Source organism: Prunus mume, linkage group LG3, assembly GCF_029339155.1.
Source record: "Prunus mume cultivar Tortuosa linkage group LG3, ASM2933915v1, whole genome shotgun sequence".
In the NCBI taxonomy this organism is placed as follows: Eukaryota; Viridiplantae; Streptophyta; class Magnoliopsida; order Rosales; family Rosaceae; genus Prunus; species Prunus mume.
Genome location: NC_142700.1, coordinates 1,969,152 through 1,983,884, shown reverse-complemented (window position 1 = coordinate 1,983,884; position 14,733 = coordinate 1,969,152). Strand labels below are relative to the sequence as shown.

Here is a 14,733-nt window from a genome sequence, read left to right as displayed (position 1 = left end):
TTTTATAATTTCAGTCCCTATTTAGGGTGTTTTAGTGAAATTCCCTTATTATTATGCATGAGCAGGATATTATTTGATGACATTAGCAAGATATTATATTGTTAAATATAATAATTATATTGTTGACTAAACTTAATCTTGCACTGTTTTTAGTCGATCGAATACTACAAAACCATCTTAGTCTGTCACACATGCTGAGATATCATTACATACTTAATTATGTGTGACGGCAACACATGTACGTTCTCCTCACATCCAGCAAAACAATACTCATAGCTTCTGAGTATACAATTTCCACCACACACGTATGTAAATTAATTATTTGCAGGCAGAAAATAAAAAAGGTTTTCTCAAGTCTAGGCCTTTTCAGAGCAAGACGTTTGGGCAGTATCATCAATACGTACGAAAGATTTGACAAACTACACTACTATAGGCCATGCATGGGGATTAATATTGCGACAATATTTGTTGCATGCATGCATGCTATATACTTGCATAAAGTTTTGAGACATATATAATAGTCTTGTTTGAAAGACATCCTTTGTTTAAGGTTTACGTTGCATTGTATTTCAATGATCTGAATATTAAAAATTGAAAAATAAATAAATGTTTCAAATAGTTGAAGTAAAATTCGTAATAGACCGATACCATCAAATAACCTTATTTGAGGATAAAAGTATACTAAGTGGCATTATATATATTAATACATAATTCGTTTAGATTAGATGAGAAAATAGGTATATGTAGTTAGCATAAAATTATCAGCGAAAGAAAGAGGGACAGCGAGATGGTGCTTGTCAACTCAAATAAACATATATATATACACGGTCATGTTGTATGACCGATGATGAAAGATCATCTAGACCTTTTAATAAAAAGCAATAGTACTCTTAACACTAACATATAATAAGATGACCACCTCACTTTAATTTTGATGATCATGTTTTGGGATATATATTGAGACAAATTACTTACAGAGGATATATTTTAGTGAGAGATCTTTCATTCTGGATCAAAACCCTAAAAAATAGAGGATTAAACTCATTAAAATACCAATAAATAAAAAAACAAATAAGAATGTATGTCAAATAAACTTATTTTACGAGTCCCACAATTGAAGCTACATGAAAGTAAGCTGTAGACTGTCAGCTAAAAAGATTACACGGGAGGCTTGCATGGTTGGGTAAGCTGCTTTTCTAGAGACAACCGACCACCCATGAAAAAACGAAACGGATAATGGAAACAAATGGGACCATGTATATGCAAATGGCAATTTATTGTCCGTTGAAAGACGTGGGGGTAGTCAATTACTTATTTAATTGAGAATTAATTAGCAATGCATACATGGCTAGAAAAACTAAAGATGAGTCAATTGGTTGGTGCTATAATTTCAGGTGAACTTCTTCTGGTCCAAATCTGAAGACAGCCTTCTTTTTTTTTTTTTGTGTGGACATGAATTTCTCCAAATTGCATGCCTGCGATTTCACCAAATCCCCAACTTCTGTGACACGTACGTAAACTAACTTTGCATTAATTATTCTCCACCTAAACTTGATCAACTTCCCAACTATATATATGTGTGGGGGTGTGGGTAAGGCGTGGACCCCTCCCAGTTGGGAGGATTGACGCAGATGAGGAGTGTGAACGAAAGGATAGAGTTTGGGGGTGTTTTAATTAGCAATTAGCAGCACTATTTGTGTTGAGAAAGTGCACCGTTTTAGTCACACTGTCAAAATCAAATTGTAAATAAATAAATAAATAATAAAAGGATAAGGACCTAGGTAGATAGCTCCTTTGCAAAGCTAGCAGATGAGACCATTGATCCATCCAGGAAATTCCCATACGATGATCGGTAGTAGGAGCCAGCCAGGCAACTGTCTCATGTGGCGAAATTTCTGTCAATAGCTTTTCGTCCGAACCAAATAATAAAAATGAAAATAAATAAAAAATAATAATATTATAGCTAGACCTCATTTGGGCGGTGGTGGTCAGAGGGAAAAGTCAACAGATGAGACGAGACGAGAGTGTGGTAGCAGCTAGTGCCGGGAAGGGAAAGGATATGGTAACGTACGAGGATAAGAAAACGGTTTTACTATTCTTGGTCCAAAGTCGTTACTCAACAGTTACACCGTCCATTTCTTCAGTGGCCGCCATATGTAAATTCCTCCAAATTGCCCAAGAGCCGCAACTTTTTTTTTTTTTTTTTAAAGACCGACGAGTCCAAAGCCCATGTGGAACCTCAAATAAGCCAGAGGGCGAACCAATGCTTTAAGCTCAGGCTACCAGACAAATACAGTGGCAATTGAGGCTTGCTGAGAGCAGTTTGTAGGGTGGTAGATTTCTTAAAGATCAAAGGCTAATGTTAACCACAGTTGCCCACGTAGATCATCTAATAAACTTGTCATTTATGTAACTGTAGATGATAAAATTGGATAAGGATGAACAACTTTTATGTTATATTTTGATTTCCATTGTCTGCTTGATCAATATGGACCTTATGTTATCAGCTGCACCAGCAAAGCTCAAATCTTCCATTTCCATTTCCATGATATCATCATCTGAATGTGGATGGATGTTGGATTCCAATGTCATTTGGTTGCCTTTCAGTTAAAAGCTGCATCGGGTTTTGTATTTGATCAATCTCCAACAATCTAGTGCCCCAAGGAACGAAACATGCTATGTCAAAAAATCCCAGGAATTCTTCCCCAACGCTATTGTTGCATGATCTTTGCCTGAATTCTTAGCCCATGGGCTTTGTTTCTCAAGCCTAGTTTATGAGCTCAAAATTCAAAGTATCTTTCACATCATTGGATACATTCTTGGATACATTTTTTTTTTTTCAATTTAATTATTCTTAACAAGAGAAACACGGGTCAAAACTAATAAACTAATAACAAAATTAATAGTTTAAATTAAATAAACAAACAATATGTTTAAAGCGTATAGCCGCTCGGCTATACTAAAGCTAAAAAACCTCAGTATAGCCGCTCGGCTATATAGACATATTTTTCTAATTTTTTTTTTCCCATTTCTTTTACACGACTTGTTATATGTTAATCTTTAATTATGATATGAATCTTTTTTCTCATGAGACATGTGTACTGAATCCTAAATAAGTGAATGAAATATTACTGAATCCTAAATAAAAATACCCTTGTTGTCTTATGTTTCTTTTTTCTTTTCTTTTTTTCAGATGAAGCAATTTGACCCGGTATAGTCGTTTCTGTTTAGGCGGCTTCTTCTTAGGCCAAGATAAGTTGCAAACTCCATTTTAGCTTAGCTCTCTCGTTTAAACAAAGTATAGGCTGTGGTCCGAAATTATTAGAAGACTGTAAATATAGGAGGGGCCTAATTTCATGCTTTAAGTCAGTCGTCTCATCTGCTTCCTGGTAAAGAAGAAACTATTCAGAAGAAAATGACACTAGTACTCAGAGAAAGACGACTTACTATAATAAAAGCAATAGAGAAAGACAAGTCTTTTTACTTTTTAATAGAAAAAACAAAACAACAATTGACTAAACCCACACGAGCTTTCTCTGCAGCTGGATACCATGAAAGTTTTAGGTGAAATATCTGCAATCATATTGCTAAACCCAACTTCCTAGTAGGTGCATCTTAAAGAAAGGTACTTGACTTGACTATTCGAAGTTGGTACGAATTGAAGTATATCACCCCAAAGAGAATGAGGATAGAAATTTCCACAGGAATAGCCAAAGCAATTACCATATGATTGTGGTACAATGTCTCTTTTAAGTCAATCCAGAGAAAAGAGTCGTGCAATCAAGAGAGAGTGCATAAGTTGGTTGCTCATATGAAGCAGAACAGAGACTAGGCCAGGCTTGCTAGCTTAACCAAGGTAAAGGGTTTGGTGAAAACTATGGAGCTACCTATACCGAAGGAGATCACGAAGATATGGGAGGAATGGAATCTGAGGGGCTGTATTCTCTTGAGCCTTGCACTTCAAATTTTCTTATTTTTTTTTGCACCACTCAGGCAAAAATGCAGAAGAAAATTGATTGTAGTGCTGATCTGGTCGGCATACTTGCTCTCCGACTGGGTTGCTGTTGTTGCAATTGGGGTAATCACCAAAAGCCAAGGTGACCGTTGTGACTCTGGAAAGAATAAAGACCTTTTAGCATTCTGGGCTTCATTTCTTTTAGTGCATCTTGGTGGCCCTGATACTATTACTTCTTTTGCTCTTGAGGACAATGAGTTCTGGCTCAGGCATTTGATTCAACTCATTCTACAAGTCCTGGCAGCTGCTTACAGCTTCTATATGACACTTTTTGAAAACAAGCTTTGGTTCCCAACAGTCCTAGTGTTTGTTGTGGGAACTATCAAGTTTGGGGAGAGAACATGTGCTCTGTATCTTGCTAGCTTGGACCATTTTGGAGAGACTGTATTGCCAGAGCCAGAGCCTGGGCCTGACTATGAAGAGGCTGTGGAAATATACTCTACAATGAGGTCAGTCGAAGTTCCAACACAAGTAGAGCTGCCAGTAAGGCCAATGAACATTGGGAATTATAAGAACCCCAAATTTACAGTTGATGGTGTTCCTAAAGAATCTCTAGATGACGTGCAGTTACTGCAGGAAGCATATCGCTTCTTTGAAAGTTTCAAAGGGCTCATTGTTGGTTTCCTTCTGAGCTCCAAAGTTCGAGAACGCAGTCGAGATTTTTTTCTCAAAAGAACCCATGTTAGTGCTTTTCAATTGATAGAGTATGAGCTCAGCTTCATGTATGAGGTTCTCCATACCAAGGTGGTTGTGGCTCGTCACAAAGTTGGGTACATTCTCCGCTTAATTACCTTCTGTTCAACCGTTGGTGCCTTGATGTTATTTGCTTTAGTTGAAAAACATAAGTTTGATAAGTTTGACATTGCTCTTACCTATGCTTTGCTTAATGGGGCCATAATCCTGGACACCTTGTCAGTGTTGAAGCTCATTTGTTCAGACTGGACAGTCATTGCCTTCAACAACATCTGGAACAGATCATATATTGGTGAATTGATATTGAAAAGAGGAAGGTGGTCTGGATTGGTGTCCAAGTATAATATGATAAGCAATTGCCTGGATGAGCATCCAGAATGGGTGTACACTTTTGCTGAAAATGTGGGCGTTAGAGGAATTCTAGATAAAATAAAAGTCTGTTTTTTTTCAACCTCAGAGGCAGTCACTGAAGATGTCAAGAAATTTTTGTTCAAGCAGCTGAGGATAAAATCTTTGGAAGCAAACAACAGAAGAGCTGCCATGGAGGCATCTTCACAAAGAGGTGACTGGGCTCTCCTGCAGACTTCAAACTATCTGGGACTCAAATGGAGTGTAGGGGAATATCAATATGCAGAAAGTGTTCTTCTGTGGCACATAGCAACGGAACTCTACTTTGCGAAAACGGAGCACAACGCTGAAAACGAAAGAAGAAAAATTTGCAAACTACTTTCAGATTATATGTTTTATCTTCTGGCGATGCAGCATAATATGATGGCTGCATTTTTGGGGAATTGGCATATAGTCTTCCAGGACACACGTGCAGAGGCCAAGAGGTTCTTTTTCAAGCACTCAATACCTGATCATCGGGAAGCTTGTGAAAAGATTAATGCTGTGGAAGCCAAATTCAGATCAGCCGCTGTGAAGGGTAAAAGCAAATCTGTGTTGTTCGATGCATGTTTCCTAGTAAAACAGCTTGAAGAGGTCGAGGCAGACCCATGGAAGCTAATGAGCCGAGTGTGGGTGGAATTATTGTCCTATGCTTCCATTAAATGTAGACCAATTGTGCATGCTCAGCAACCAAGTAGGGGTGGAGAACTTCTGACTTTCACTTGGCTACTGATGAATCATCTGGGCTTGGGAACACAATTCTATGAGCTGGAAAACCAAGCTGGAACCAAAATGGTGGCAGTTAAGTAAAGGAACCAAACGAAAATCAGCTGGGCTTGGCTCTTCATTTCTTTAGAAGGGGATGGTTGAAATGAATCACAACTTTGTTGCAGTTTGTTTTCTTGATATTTTGGTCCCTTTGGAACCAAATGAACTTTTTGTTAATTTCAATTTAAATGATGTAATTTGCTCACCCAAATGAATTCCACAAACCAAATTACACCTTTCTTTTAGAGCCCGTTTGATAACTATTTCAATTTTAGCTTTTAGTTTTCAATTTTTTTCGTACATTAGTTTGATAAATTTCAATTTTAGCTTTTAGTTTTCAATTTTTGTGCTAGAGTATAATGGAAAAAGAGAGAGAATTGAAGTTAGAATGAGAATGGAGAATGGATTGAGATGGAAGATGAGAGGGATGAGTAGCAAAAGTGAAAACAAAAATTAAAAACTGAAATATATTTGAAATTGTTTTCACTTTTGTTACTCTCCCTCTCATCATCCCCTCTCTAAATCTCATCCTCACTTACATTCTCATTCTTATTTTCCTCTATACTCTAGCACAAAAAATTAAAACTAAAAATTAAAATTAAAATGGTTAACAAACGGGTTATATTTTTGACAACTTCTCCTTCTTTTTATGGGAGACCTTGACTCTGTAGTCGTTGACAAGTCCATGCAGCAGCATGCCAAAGTTTACTAGTCAAACCATTGGAAAAATGGTCCCTACTGGTGTGCTGGGTATCATTCAACAGAGGGCACATGACTACTTTACAAGTTACAACTCATCCTCTTTAGACGATCAGTAACTTTTAGAATCCTTTTTTCACTTCAATATTTGGGCATCCCTTCCTTCTTCACGTTGCAATTCCTTTTCTTCACAACTATGTCCACACGAGCCCTTTCGACCACATCTTTTGAGTCACCTTATGTGTCTCTAGATCTTCTTTCATACTTGAAATCTAGGCAGGTCACACCATTCCAAATTTTCAATGAGGTTATCATCCCAGATTTTCTCCACCAAATGTCCGAGTTGAAACAGCCTGTTGAAGGCAGCAGCGGCGGCGGCGGCAGCAGCAGCAGTAGTGGCGGCGGCGGCAGCTGCAGCAGCAGCAGCACCAACAAGGACGATGATACCATCATTGAGGAGGACTCCGACTCCTCCTGTCATAATTGTAATCTGCGAGGGATGTTTGAGGAAATTCAGAATGATCTCATCTACATCAAAAAGGCCTGCGGGAAATTTGGGCAATGGGAAGATCAAGTCAACGATTCTATGAAAGGTTTCGCTTTCCAAGCCTTGGATAATGCCTTTAAACAAAGAACAGGGTCACAAGAACGTACAAAAGAATTTCAGGACAAGCTCAAAAATACTCACCGCATTGTCTCTATGTTAAAGGAGTCCCTGCATTCTTCTCCTCAACTCTCTTCAGTCAATTTGAATTCCCAGAGCTTACAACTTGCAAAAGATTCCATGATCCGCAGGGAATTCAACCGTTATCATCGCTCAGTTTACTTACCAGCCGAATTGCAAGTTGAGAGCAACGATAAAATAATGGCAGAGATTTCAACATTCCTAGAAATTGCGGCGGTGTACAATGATCTAGATGTCACAACTAAGCTCTGTTTGCTCTGTTTCTCAGTGTTCCCTGAAAATGCTGTCATAAAGAAGAAGGTTTTAGTGCATTGGTGGGTTGGTGAGGGGTTTATAGACACTTTAGGTACATCAGGCAAGACTGCTGAGGATACTGCAAATAAATTCTTCAACGACTTCATAGAAAAAGGCCTCATCAAGCCGGTGTACAAAAAGGGCAGACCAAGTGCTGATAGCTGCAATATGGACCCTTATATTCGTGATGCTGTGATCATACTTGCAAAGAGAGCGGGATTCTTCAATTTTGATAGCAATGGAAATCCCACCGAAGATTTTACTTGTTCTAGGAGGGCATGCCTCGTAAAAACTGAAGAGGGGTCTTCTGTACACGAATTGCCATACCGATTAGAACAGGAGAAGGTTCAAAGTATAATCAATGTGAATGAGCCTAATCTTGACTTTAGATCTGAATGGTTCTCCAAGATGAAATACGTCAAGGTGTTGCAGCTTGGGAGTTGGCAGAGCTCAGCCAAGCATCTGATTCAAGTAGAGGACAGTGAGTTCTTAAAAGGGTTGAAGAATATGAGACATATTCGGTACTTAAGCCTTCGAGGAGTCTCTAGAATTACAGAGCTTCCTGCTTCAATTTGCAAACTCAGCAATCTGAGGATCCTGAACCTCAATGGTTGTGCTGATTTGGAGCAGCTCCCTCAAGGGATAGGCTCACTCAAGAACTTGACACACTTGGATATGTATGAGTGTTACTTGATCAGCCACATGCCTAAAGGACTTGCTTTGCTCAACCAACTCCAAGTGCTTAAGGGGTTTGTGATTGGTGAGCCAAGGCCTGGAGGCAACTACTGTAAGCTAGCTGATTTGTCAGGTTTGGAACATCTGAGGAAGTTGAGTATCCATGTGGACATAAACAAAACGTCTGATGCTGCAAAAAGAGAGCTCATTTCTTTGGCAAATTTCAAAAAGCTCCGATCTTTATCTATATCATGGTCAAGACTTTATGACACTCCCAAAAAGCCTTTAACTCTCAAGAGGATTGCAACCAAGAAGTTTACGAGCCGGTTAAAATCAACAAAGCCACCACCACCACCACCACCACCTCCATTGATGGATCCGGTTTCTGTTCCTTTGGAGAAACTTAACCTCCATTACTTCCCTGGTTCTAAGATGCCTGATTGGCTGATGCAGTGGGATTTGAATAAACTAAAGAAGCTCTATATCCGGGGTGGAAGCCTCTCAAATCTGTTTCACGGAAAAGAACGCAAATGGGGTGCCAAAATGGTACGCTTGAAGTTCTTGGAAAAGTTGCAGATGGATTGGTCAAAACTGCAAGACTTGTTTCCAGACCTCATGTACTTGGAGATATTCGAGTGTCCTGAACTCAGTTCCATCCCATGTGATGAGAATGGTGTGTGGAAAAAGGCAGACTGAGTCTCAATCATTACTAGAAATTTATACTTCAATTTGCTGTATCCTTTGTATTATTACTTTGCTGCTCCATTACCAGATGCTATGCTTCTGTCCTTAGAGAGAAGGGTTCTTGAGCATTCATAGTCTTCACCGGGATATGTTTCTTTGTTATCACTTTGTCAGCACCACTGACTGAGTATGGCCCAGCCCACAATGTCTTTTTCTTTTTTGTAAGAATGTTTAAAGGCCACAAGATTCGATCCTTTTTCTTGTTTTGGAATCTTTGGCTGTCCTTGATCATTGTTAGCACTTAGTTTTAAGCAAAAAAATAAGAAGAAAGAATTTTGGGGTGTTTAATTAGCAATTAGCAGCGCTATTTGTGTAGAAAAAAGTGCATCGTTTACAGATATGTTATACTTTGATTTCCACTGTCTGCTTGATCAATACAGCTGCACCAGCAAAGCTCACATCTTCCATTTCCATGCCATGATCACAGAGAAAATTCGGAGAAATGGATGGCTGAAATCAAGTTTCATGGGAGGTGAAATTTAAGCCGCGGGATCTGTGTCAAAAATCCTTATGAAAGGTCTAGATTATTCTACCAAAAATAATCGAAAAACATGTCGTTGTGCCCCAATAGGAAATTCTGAGAGCGGGGACTATAATATATTATATTTAAACCTATAGCCGCGCGGCTATACTATTTATTTAAAAAAGTACAAAACCCAGTATAGCCGCGCGCCAATACTATGGAAATATATTATATTTAAAGGTATCGCCGCTCGGCTGTACTATTGATTTAAAAAAAGTAAAAAACCCAGTATCGACACGCGGCTATATTTTTTTACATATAATATATCCATATAGCCGCGCGGCTATACTATTTATCAAAGAAATAAAAAAAATATGTTTAAAGGGTACTACCGTTCGGCTATACTCTTGATATATATATATATATATATATATTTAAACGTATAGCCGCGCGGCCATATTATTTATTTAAAAAAAAAGAAGGTCCCCAGTGTAGCCGCGTCGCTATACTTTTAATCCGTATAGCCGCGCGGCTATACTGGGTTTTTTAATACTTTTTTAAAATATAAATATAATATATTATAGTCCCCGCTTTCAGTATAGCCGTGCCATCAATATTGCATTCTGTTTGATCTTTTGTACTTGGCTTTGTTAATTTTTTTTTTATTGTTCAAAATAATAGGCAGGTTTCTTTTTTTAATTGTTCCATAGAGCTGCACTTTCTTGTTTGTAATGTGTTGATCGGAGAGTCTGAGTGGAGCATTTGTATTCTAGAAAACTCCAATTCCATTTGTTTCTTCTTCTAACCATCCCAAACTAATTTTTGTAGGAAAAATAGCCATGACTGCAAGCATAGAGATAAACAGACTAAAAACATTTTCATATCCCAAGTTACAGGTAGGAACAAATGAAATTTCAAATTTGTGCTTGTATGCTTGTTTGTTTCTGGGCCAAGCAAGCAAGCCGTTAGCTAGCTAGCTTTGTGCCCAACAATTCAAGTACATGACTTTGTGAAGGGACTCTTCAGCCATAGCCTGCTGCTTTCTCCTATCACTTTCGCTCCCTCCATTCGCTGGATTATTACTATTACTATTGCATGACAAGAACAAGTGTCTCTGTTTGTTGAGCTTGCGGCTGCTCGCATCATCAGCATCATCATCTCTACGGCCTTCCACAGTGCCTGTGCCTGCGCCCGCACCTACCCAATAACTCATTTTGATCTTCTTCTTCTTCGTCTTCTTCTTGATTGTATTGTAATTTATAACTGAATTGGACAAGCCTTTGTCTTAAGGGGTGCTCTGAGTAGTGAGTTTATTATATAGAGGAAGAGGGAGAGGGAGCTTTGGCTGGCAGAGTATTTATCAGTTGGCTCGAGAGGGATGGGGTTTTAGCGGTTTTGGATAACCCCAAAACAAAACCAAAAACCATTGGTAGGAAGCCATGGTTTCTGGTGTTACCAGTGGCTGCTATTCTTCTTGTTATTTATTTATTCGTTCTACAAATTTGACGGTGACCAAATCCAAAGGCTTCTTTCTTGGGAAGACAACAAAGAAAAGTTTTAACTTCTTGGGCAAGTAGAAGCAGATATCAAAGTTTGAAGTTCTTAATGCTTGCTAGGAGCTTCACACACGTCCGTCAAATAACGGTTGAGAATATCATAGTTGGCCTTGGTACTTGGAACCATATTTCTAATTTCTTACTTAAAATATCCTAGACTTTGCAAAGAGATCCTGCATATAACATAACTGGACCAACATTTGCCTAAAAGTATGGTAATGTTAGTCGATGCTCAACTTACCTTGTACACTTCCACATCATTCAAAAGACCAGTTTTATTCTCGAAAGAGACACGAAATCAACACAAAATCGCATTATCTACAGAGAGATGTGACTACTAGCTAAGTTCAGAGTACTCCCACATTACAAGAGACTCCACTTCAAATTGTTTTCTTTTTTTACATCAAAGTATAATGGATTGTCCTCGTCATTTTTTTGAATACAACATCTGCGGGAAAAGATAAAAGATGGTTACAAGTGATAGACCAGAGTGGACTATTGATTTTTCCACTCAATCAGCGAAAACCTTACAAAACAAATGAAGCACCAGGTCATGCCGAGTCCACCCCTTCCACTTGCTGCCTAGCAAGATATCTTTCCCTCCTCTCCTTCTAAACAAGACAGAAAGAAACGATAAAAATGGATGAAGCACATAATAAGGGGAAAGTCATTTCACAACCAACTTTCGCGTCACAACAGAACAAAGTACTCACCCATTCATCTATCACGAGCCCTTCTCCAATAATCTTCGGACCAGTATCTTCTGGAGGTTTCTTGCGTTCCTCAAGCGCAGCATCAGCATCAGCCAATTGACGCTTCAGTTTTTCCATAGCCTTGAAGAAACAAAAAAAGGTTCATCTCTTAAAACAGGTATCCCTTTCAGTATCAGTATCATAAATGTGAACAGTGAACATGTGCCTAAGCAGGTTCATGATATACACTTTACAAATACAAATATTGACATCAAGTTAAGGACACATCAACCACACTTACCGGGGTAGAACGCTCTGGATCTAGAAAGACAACCCGTAGGATCTGCTCTATTGCCACTTGGTCCTTCAGCTCATCAAACTGTTCACAAGAAAGAATTTCTAAGGTTAGTGCCAGAATTTTTTTTCAAAAGAATGTTCCACATGACTGGCACTTCAGTTTTTCCATAGCCTTAACGAAACAAAAAAGTTATAATCCCTTGAAACATGCATCCTCTGCAGCAGGAGTACCATAACAGCAGACACATGCTCAGTTTAGACCATTCAAAAAATTCAAAACAAATTTGAATTTTATTGCATACCATAAATGCAAACAGCAGACACAAGCTTTTCACTTTTCAACATGACTGCCAATTCATATCAACTTGTATCTATTGTGAAGAAACTATGCAATCAACAGCTAAGATAATTCAAATGTATTAAAAACTGAAGCTTTATACCGTTTCTGAAGACATGGCTACAACTTCTTCAGAATGAAGTCTGCTATTAACTACACTCAAATCAGCTTTTAATTAAAAGAGTTAATATTCCATTAAGTCTGGACACTTTAATAGTCACCTCACGAAAAGTATCACCACGGCAGGGAGATTATGATTTCAATAAAACAAAATTGCCGCATATAGCCATAATTCATTTGACATCTACTCCAGGACAACTACAGCAATGCCCGGTTTCTTATTCAAATACAAAACTTCATAGTGTCGCTTACTACCTGCAATCAGTATTATATACTAAATGTACCATCCTAAAAAAGAACTAAGATTAAACATACACGAAAAATCTAAATAGCCTAGTTATAGAAATGTTCAGGCCTATAAATAAGCACACCTAAGAGAACACCCAAATCAAATATTTCTGAACATGGTTATCAAATTTAGTTAATAAATTAACAATAAACCTCAAGATAGTTTTTAAAGGATGCATGCAACTCACCAGCTCGGGTACATAGTCCATTGCTCCTTTCACCTTCAGGCTCATGATTTTAAATTTAACCCTGCTCTTTTGATCCACCAATTTTTCATTGTTCTCTGGAACCTCCACAAACTTGAATACTGTCATCACAAACCAAAATTAAGAAAAACTTGCTAGAAAAGCAAAATTAAGAAACCACTTGAATAGAAAGATAATAATGGTTCCAACTCTATAATATAAAAGGGCATTCGATGAAATTGCAAAAAGTTATACAAAAACCATTACCCGTTGCTATAATGCTTTCGCCAGGACTAAGAATAGCTCCTGGAGGACGCATGAAACAACTTTTTGGTGCAGTTGTTTGAAACTACAGTAAGAAAAGTAAGCAACTCATTAGAAAAATTCAAACAGGATAAGAAGCTTTGACAATGTCATCAACATTAGCAGAAAGAAAACTGTAAACATAAGATGGTTACGGTACCTTGAAAGCTACATATGACTTGCTTGTGTTTTTAATTCTAATGGCGCTCCTAACCTGCTTTCCAGGTTCACCTTCAAGAAACACAGAGTTCATACATATAAATAACCAAATGAATCATCAGGCAGCAATAAAGCGAGCAAACCTGCATACATCTTTAATCACAAACAAATACCGAAATAAACTGCTTGATTGGCCACTTTAGCCATTAAACCATTCCAAGAATTCTGATTAGAAATACAAAAATCATTGATATCGCTGATGAGCAACACGATTAGCTCAACTTTAATCCTTATGTTTAGACAATCATCAAGCTAAAACAAATAATTTCATACTAACTAAAATCCGCAACATAATCTAAAATCTAGAAGCAAATCTAAATCCACAACAATTTATCACAATATACAACTATTTTAGGCAAACGCAATTAAACTGTAACATACCAAATATGGTGTGTGTATATACATATATATATATATATATATATATGTGTGTGTATATAATTAGAATAAATTAATATAATGGATTAGATAAGACGTACAAGGAAAATAGAGTTTATTGTGGGGATCGAGCTTGAGTCTACGGCGAGTGGGGAGCAGCGACCTGGCGACGGACGACACCGAATTCGTAGCTGGTGGATTTGATCCGTCGCCTTGAGGACCGTTGCTATGCTGAGGAGCGTTGTGCGACGACGATGTGGACGACGTCGTAACGGTGGTGTTCCCGGACGGCCGAAACGGCCGCTTGAAGAAGCCCCAGACTTTTCCGTCGGACGACGACTTTTGGTCAGCTATGGTCATCTCTCAGAGCATTAGACAAAGTCAAACGGCGTCGGTTACCGGCTTCACGGTCTGTAACTCTGCGTCTGCGTTGGTTGGTGGTGACAAGTGAGAGGGGCAAATCGGAACTGAGGGGGAGGATTTAATTGAATTTGACCGATTGAGTTCACGCCCGGCCTTTTGTGCTCACCTTTTGTAGCGTCCTCTCCTCCCGCTTTGTACTTTTACTACTTGGACAATGGTGGAAACGACGCCGTACTGAGGATAGAATGCTTTTTCCACTTTTCTGTGAAAGTGAACCAAGCCCAAGTCTGGGTCGCAAAAGACAAACCGTTGACGCGAGGCTGCGGAGTTGACTTTGCGTTAATCAAATCAGAGGCCTGAGCCGAGAGAGTCTCAGACTGTAATTTTTTGTTAACGGTGGGTTTTGGTGGGATTAGGTTCTTATTTGCTTGCTTAACCAATTCCTGAGTGTGCGTTTAATTATTAATTAAATCCTATGCGGAAAGTGAACACGAGAAATGCTTGAGTTGAGTGGTGCCAGTGATGACCAACAAATCACAGCAGCTTTTCACTGTTTTTCCTCCAAGCTGACC

General features: G+C 38.5%; 3 protein-coding genes across 4 annotated transcripts; 2 read left to right on the top strand and 1 right to left on the bottom strand.

Moving 5' to 3' along the window:
- Positions 1 to 3,619: 3,619 nt before the first annotated feature.
- LOC103324630 (uncharacterized) lies at positions 3,620 to 6,108 on the top strand. The gene has a single exon (XM_008226711.2). The coding sequence runs from the start codon at positions 3,878 to 3,880 to the stop codon at positions 5,903 to 5,905; it is 2,028 nt and encodes a 675-aa protein (XP_008224933.2). The 5' UTR covers positions 3,620 to 3,877; the 3' UTR covers positions 5,906 to 6,108.
- Positions 6,109 to 6,367: 259 nt separating this feature from the next.
- On the top strand, positions 6,368 to 9,248 carry LOC103324704 (disease resistance RPP13-like protein 4). Its single transcript, XM_008226798.2, has one exon. It carries the CDS (start codon positions 6,759 to 6,761, stop codon positions 8,910 to 8,912), a length of 2,154 nt encoding a protein of 717 aa, XP_008225020.2. The 5' UTR covers positions 6,368 to 6,758; the 3' UTR covers positions 8,913 to 9,248.
- Positions 9,249 to 11,236: 1,988 nt separating this feature from the next.
- LOC103324629 (PapD-like superfamily protein) lies at positions 11,237 to 14,329 on the bottom strand. 2 transcript variants are annotated; one of them, XM_016793285.2, is made up of 8 exons: positions 13,900 to 14,305; positions 13,362 to 13,432; positions 13,166 to 13,247; positions 12,902 to 13,020; positions 11,973 to 12,050; positions 11,693 to 11,812; positions 11,511 to 11,590; positions 11,237 to 11,427 (listed from the first exon to the last, which is right to left on the bottom strand). In XM_016793285.2, the coding sequence occupies exons 1-7, from the start codon at positions 14,156 to 14,158 to the stop codon at positions 11,531 to 11,533; spliced, it is 789 nt and encodes a 262-aa protein (XP_016648771.1). In that variant the 5' UTR covers positions 14,159 to 14,305; the 3' UTR covers positions 11,237 to 11,427; positions 11,511 to 11,530. The 2 variants fall into 2 exon arrangements, with proteins under 2 accessions (XP_016648771.1, XP_088904520.1); XM_089048394.1 differs by having other exon boundaries at positions 11,237 to 11,590; positions 13,900 to 14,329.
- Positions 14,330 to 14,733: the final 404 nt, after the last annotated feature.

Coding starts and splice junctions, on each gene's coding strand:
- LOC103324629 (XM_089048394.1), bottom strand. CDS start 14,158: ATGACCATAGCTGACCAAAAGTCGTCGTCCGACGGAAAAGTCTGGGGC. Junction 13,433..13,899: donor CAATAAACTCTATTTTCCTT/GTACGTCTTATC, acceptor TGTTTCTTGAAG/GTGAACCTGGAAAGCAGGTT. Junction 11,813..11,972: donor ATCCAGAGCGTTCTACCCCG/GTAAGTGTGGTT, acceptor TGTTTCTTCAAG/GCTATGGAAAAACTGAAGCG.
- LOC103324630 (XM_008226711.2), top strand. CDS start 3,878: ATGGAGCTACCTATACCGAAGGAGATCACGAAGATATGGGAGGAATGG.
- LOC103324704 (XM_008226798.2), top strand. CDS start 6,759: ATGTCCACACGAGCCCTTTCGACCACATCTTTTGAGTCACCTTATGTG.